The sequence below is a fragment of the Vigna unguiculata genome, chromosome 1 (genome assembly GCF_004118075.2).
Source record: "Vigna unguiculata cultivar IT97K-499-35 chromosome 1, ASM411807v1, whole genome shotgun sequence".
In the NCBI taxonomy this organism is placed as follows: Eukaryota; Viridiplantae; Streptophyta; class Magnoliopsida; order Fabales; family Fabaceae; genus Vigna; species Vigna unguiculata.
The window spans coordinates 27,033,884-27,040,188 of record NC_040279.1 but is presented as its reverse complement, the minus strand read 5'-3'; the positions used below and the strand labels follow the sequence as shown (position 1 = coordinate 27,040,188).

General features: G+C 37.2%; 1 protein-coding gene across 1 annotated transcript; it reads right to left on the bottom strand.

Annotated features, from left to right (window-relative positions):
* Positions 1–585: 585 nt before the first annotated feature.
* Positions 586–5,554, bottom strand: LOC114187175 (wiskott-Aldrich syndrome protein homolog 1-like). The gene is made up of 5 exons (XM_028075341.1): positions 4,948–5,554; positions 3,336–3,448; positions 2,866–3,240; positions 1,620–2,472; positions 586–1,082 (listed from the first exon to the last, which is right to left on the bottom strand). The coding sequence occupies exons 1-5, from the start codon at positions 5,171–5,173 to the stop codon at positions 1,012–1,014; spliced, it is 1,638 nt and encodes a 545-aa protein (XP_027931142.1). The 5' UTR covers positions 5,174–5,554; the 3' UTR covers positions 586–1,011.
* Between the last annotated feature and the right edge of the window lie 751 nt (positions 5,555–6,305).

Genomic DNA, 6,305 nt, shown 5'->3' with positions numbered 1-6,305 from the left:
GACTTTTGACAGATGAATATTTAAACAAAGACGTTTGGAACCATAAATTCTGGACGATCAATACTCTACACACTTGCTGATCAGACATTAGCCAATTTTCAGAAATCAATAATACCTAGACAAAGATGATAAAGATTAGGTAATCAACACCCTTTAAGATCATCCTGTTACTATGTTTTGAAAAGTCGGTTTCATTCATCAATCCAAAAAGTCAAAGACAATTCACATGATAGTAGTCTATAGTATCTTTTGCCTTGTTGTCTTATCTTTGCAACCGTATGCACAAGGATATATTGTATGCTTTTCTTTTAACTTTATGAACAAGAATCATGTGCAACTTATTAAATGCATCAAATACAAAATAGTAGTCACCGATTCAATTTGAAGGTTCATGAGCTTCCCAAAAAACAGAAAATTTAACATATCAACCACATCCCTTAACTAAAAGCACATGCAACCAGATTATGTTTTTGACATTTAATATCTGCCACCGCCATTCAAATTTAACTTGTAGTGGGAACCGTATACAAGCAGATTTTGTTGCTGTTGTTAGTAGCTATTTGGCTCGTGTACAGAGATAATATAGGATGTGAAGGGGAGAGAATCTTAACATCAAAACCGTGTTACATTGCCATCATTGGTTGAACATTTTTCCTGGTCATGCTCGGCCAACATAGCCTTTGGCTGGCTTACAGAAGCATACACAAAGATTTTTATTGCAAGGGATGATGAGAAACAAAAGAAAATCGTTACTTTCTTCTTTTTTTTCTTTCATTTTTTTTTCATCTTACATCACAAAAGAGCAGTAATTTGTGTGATCAAGGCCTGCCACTTGTGGACTTTGACCTGAAAACACTTACAGCATGTGGATCTCTTTAATGAACTATTTACACGCATGATGATGACAGCTTATATCCACTTAGATGGGATGTGCAGAAGCTCGCCTTTTGCGCAGCTCATATTTGTAGTACTCTAGTTTGTTTGGCCGAGTGATACAATTCCAGTACTATGTTATACCCGTAACACAAGTACTATAAGCATTAAAAATGACCATTTAGCAGTTCCAAGACAACCTGCAGAAGCTGCAAAAACAGGAGGATATTAGTGAACAAGAAACAATATTTTAATATGGATTTATAGCCACATATGTTGAATAAGCTACTTCAGGACACGTTTAGGAAAAGAGAACACAGAAAGAATAAAAAGATTCTCCATGAACTAAACTAACTTGTGCATAAATTAAAAATCATCTTTTTCAATAAGCTAATTCGAGAAGACTGACTGCTCCAACTAGTTTGCAGAGAACATTTTCTCTTTGTTTTTCCTACTTAAATTTTTCTTATAAGTGCTTCTAGAGAAGTTTATCCAAACAATTCCTAAGAACTAAAAAGTTATCCTGCTTGCTTGTTAACCTAAAATTAGATGCAAAACCTTGCAGAATTTGGATACAAGAAATATCCAACAAAGAGTTGCACACATGTATGATCCAAGGAAAATATGATATTCAAGTTCCAAGGTTCAAACAATCAAGAAAGATGTGCTCCAACACAAAAACAAATTTGACACCAATTGCAATCTTTAAACTATAAAACTATTGCCATATTAATGAGCATACTTACATGATGATAGCCCAGGTAAATGCGTGTAATAATGTTCTGGGGCAAGTTCACTCTTGGGAGGGGGCTCAGCATGAGCAAAAGCTACATTCGGTAAAGGACTCAAGGCAGGTTCTGAATGAGAGACATGTGTAGGGGGGTCAATATGCGATTTTGGTGATGCAACAGGAACAGGATGATGTGTGTTAATAATAGGGGCAACTGCAGGTGTTGGAGGATGAGCGTGCTTCCCAGAATTATGGGTAGACCTTTTTCTAAAACCAAATCGACAATTTGGAGGCTGAGATTGAGAACTTTTCCTTGGTGCAGGTGCAACTTTTGCTGCAGTAGGAGAACCAACCCTTGGTGGAGGCACACCCTTCCTGGGTGTAGATGAAGGCATAGGTGTAGGTGTATGTGCATGAGTATGTGCATGAGTATGTGCATGTCTATGTGTAGGTGTTGGCGTAGGTGTTGGTGCTGGTGCCGGTGGTGCTGGTACGTGTGTAGATGAGGGTAAAGGAGAAATTTCAGGAGAAAGATGGGCATCATGGTGATGATGGTGATGATGCCGGTGTTGATGGTGGTGGTGGTGTGGAGGATGTGCCAGAGGAGCAGGAGAAGGTGACCATGCAGAGCCACCACCATCATTTCCATGAAGGGAGTGTTGCAAGACGGATGAAAGTTGGACCTGCTTAACCCTACCAAACTCAGTGTGATTCAAGCCCAGATTATGTGGTCCCATGATGGTTTGTGCCAGTTGCTTTAGCCTCTCTTCTGAAGGAGTAATCCCAACTGCAAGTAGAACTGTTGACTGGACAAGAGTAGGAGCATCGACTGTTGAACCATCAGAATTTGATAAGCTGATGTACAAGTTCTGCAACCACCGAGAAAACCCAATAAAAATCAGCATGGGACATTCTATGACTAGTATTTCATCATTCAAGAATCTTCAACAGGTACTGAGGATAGTAAATTGTATTTATGCATAGGGATTCCCCCATATAGGACAGTCTTCTGCAACACCAATAAAGACAATATTCATGGCTAGCAAACAAGCTTGCTCATTTACCAATATGCAATGCTTCTCTTACATAGTCCATTGTGAGACATGACTTGCTTAAAACAGACAGATCCTAGAACAAAAGCCTTACAGAAGAAGTGTGATGATCATTGACACATAACACATAATAAGTACTGAAAGTTGACCTCAAACAAACAGCGTACAAAATGATAACCATAAACAGTAAAAAAAGAAAAAAAGACCAACCTCAAAGGATGTCAGATGTAATCCAGACTTTAACTGACTAGTGAGCTCCTTAAAATTGGATTGTATTTGATAAATGGGGAAATTCAATTTAAAGCTAAACTTTGCTTGCCCTTTCTGCAGAGGAAATGCATTCTGTTGTGGAATTATAGTAATTCCTCCCTTCAATTTCAGCACTTCAAAAGAGTAGGGATCTCCAAACAAGGATGAAGAAGTAAGCTGCAGAATTGATTGGCGTATAACCAGGGACGTAAATGAAGCTCTTATCAAACTGATGACAGCATAGGACATTTCTGTGCCTTTATCTTCAGAATCAACTGAAAAAACCACTCTTGTCTTGTTTGGCCCAGGTAAGGATTCTAGAGACACGACAGCTACCTGAATTATTTTAACAAAAAAAAAAAAGAGAGAGAGAAAGTATTAGCATGTAAACATTAATAAAGGATATGGAAGGGAAATATGAAGAGTGGTACTTTGCTAGAGGGAGCATCAATCTCATCAAAAATTTCATCTGCAAGCTGAAACTTGTAATCTTCTAGCAAAGACACAGATTTATTGACGATAAAGCTGGCAACAATATCATGATCTGCAAAAGTAAACATTGCCATTGAGCAAAGTGAGCTTACAACATTAAAAGAGTCTTTTCAGGCAGCTGTTGATAGCAAATCTGAGTATGGCAATGCAAGACTAAGTAATAAACCTTCACTAGCAATACAGATGCATGAGGAAAATCCATTAAAGCACGCTAAACTGGTGGAGAGTATGGAGATGCTTATTATAGTTTCCGCAAGAGAAAGGAATAGAAATTGAATAGCGAGATTTGAAGAACCATCTTATGCAAAGGTAATACACTAAGTGCATATTATAATTATCACGAAGGAAAAAACATTTAGAACCACAATTTCCAAAAGCCACAATACTTAACCAGACAAACAATAAACTTGCTCGTATTACACCACTTGTCGCTAGTTCACCCCCCAATCACTTATATGTTATACTATTCATTCAATCCTCCATTAGTAAGAAAATATCCGTGGCAATTGAACACTTAGAATCTCTTTGGAAATGACGTATAGTGGCTGGGGACATGGTGTCACAGTGCCATAGTAATAATACTACGGCTATTGTAACTAAATTACCAAAATTCAAACAAAAGTTTCACAATTTCAACTTTTCCAGATTACAAACGAAAACTACGGAAAAATAGCAAATAAAGTTTATTGCCATATTTCCATCTCAGTCATTGCAAAGCATACAATGCTTGGATAGACCAAGTCATTCAATCGACATCAACAGAAGTCTTCATAAAACTAGCGTCAAAAAAGCCTGAGACAGCAAAATTGTTTAATGCATACCCTTCACTAAGAAAATCCCTTTCTATATTGTATAATTTACAACCATAACTCGTTTATAAACATCTCAAAGGAATAAAAGTACCTAGTTTGTGAATCGTGAATAAAACACAGTCAAAATACACAAACACCAAATATAGAATATAAAGAAAAAATAAATAAAGCCACACAACTAAAAATCTCCAAAACCATTTAGAAAAATAAAAAACAACTAAACAAGCTCAAAAAATTCCTAAAACCTTACTTGAAATAGCTAAAATTAAAGTAACTTCCCAAAACGAAGAAAACACGATCCGACAAACAAGCTCTCTTTCCCACAATTTCCAAAACCCTCAATTGGCCAATTAGCAAGCCCACCGTAATTAGGAGACGAAATAGCCAATTAAAACGCCCAAATTAAATAACTAAGAAAATAACTGAATTTATTTCCCGTTGAGACATTAATCATCCACTAAAAATCTCTAATTAAATTTTCCTTTTTCGTTCTTCCATAGTAGACCATCTTGCTGAAACCTATAAGACCATAAAACTAGTTAAACTGTACCAAACCCCTTGTCATTTTTCCACACCTTCACTGATAAAATCTAACCCAACGCTAAAATTAAATTCCTTTCACCCGCATTTCTCCAACACGCTCCCAAATCGGGGAAACCTAAAACCTCATTTCCTCCGAAGCCAAAAGCAGAAACAGATCTAACCCCACGAAACAATGCCGCCAGCCACAAGACCCCACCTTTGAATCTGGAACCTCCATGAAGGTTCCTCCGATCTGCGAGGCTCATAAAAGGGGGCAACCAAAACGCCGCAGACAGGAACAGCGCGACCGACAGGAGCAGTACGATGATGCATCTGGCGCCGACAAACTTCCGAATCCGAGAACAGCGGCACCGACACTCCGCATTCCTCGGCGGATCCTGGGACGGAGGCAGAGGCTGCTGTTCTTCTTCGCCCTTTCCCATTGCAGAAGAAGAGGAAGAGGGTCACGACCCATTCGCATTGGGTACACCCATTGGGAAGCTAAGCTCAGAAATGGGATCTTTTTTCAAGAGGGTGGTTGGTGGGGTTGGGAAGATTAGAAGCTTTTTAGGGTTTGAGGGAGAAGGGTTGGAGTGGAAGAAGACGAAGAAGAAGAGATAGTGATTATTAGTGAAGTAATAACTTGTGCAGCAAAATCGACAGCTAGTGTCATTTTCTGCTTTGGAGAGAGATGGTGTGGTTTTGTTTTTTATATTTTTGAAAAATTGAAGTGGAAGCAAAGAGGAAAAAAGAAAATGCGTTCATTTTTTTAATTGTTAAAAATTACGCACTGAGGTAGCACTATCGGAGGGAGAAATTAGAAAGATGGGGTAAGGTGTGACGAGGAAGAAAGCATTTGGGGGCAGTGAGGTAAGGTTTGACTCTTCCAACTTAATATCCGCCACGTTTTCTTCTCTCTCATACTTTGCTCGTGAAAACAGATAATGATTTTAAAACCAAACTCTATTCAATTTTCTTTTTACTATATGTGTAGTTAAAATCACACTTGTTAAAGTCTTGTGTGAGATGAGATTTATTTTAGTACCTTCAAACTATCACTTTTTTCATTAATTGATAAAAAGTAATCTCTAAATATTCTTTTTTTTAGTAAGAACAAGCTTAGAACATTACTTACGTGCATGTTAGCTTTGATGTGATCATGTTGATACTTTGATCATATTAGCTTATACCTATTGACTTCCTTCGATCTTCTTCAATGAAGATTGGATTAAAATCAACTTTTCTTCAAAAGTTAGGCATGCAAGCAAATTAAAACAAGTTTCTTTAAGATTATGCAAGACGCATTTATTGTTAGCACTTCTAATGTTCCACCAAAACATAAAAATAGTGATAGGTTCTTAATTTCTAAAAGAGCATGCATTTATTATACTCTTTTTTTAACCTTTTTCATTCTATCATACAACTAACTTTGTGCTAACTTTTTTACCAAAGGATTTGAGAAAGAAGAAAATTGGAAGCATTTCAAAAGCCAAGTTAGATAAATAATTAAAGAGAACTTAGCTGAACTAGAATTGAATTTACCTGAACCAAAATATGTTTTGAAAACCATTTTTT

What these genes read in the sequence shown, in the direction of transcription:
- LOC114187175 (XM_028075341.1), bottom strand. Translation starts at nt 5,173, where the DNA reads ATGGGAAAGGGCGAAGAAGAACAGCAGCCTCTGCCTCCGTCCCAGGAT. An exon ending in TTGATGCTCCCTCTAGCAAA is followed by an intron (nt 3,241 to 3,335) that starts GTACCACTCTTC and finishes AAAATAATTCAG; the next exon opens with GTAGCTGTCGTGTCTCTAGA. An exon ending in TACATCTGACATCCTTTGAG is followed by an intron (nt 2,473 to 2,865) that starts GTTGGTCTTTTT and finishes CGGTGGTTGCAG; the next exon opens with AACTTGTACATCAGCTTATC.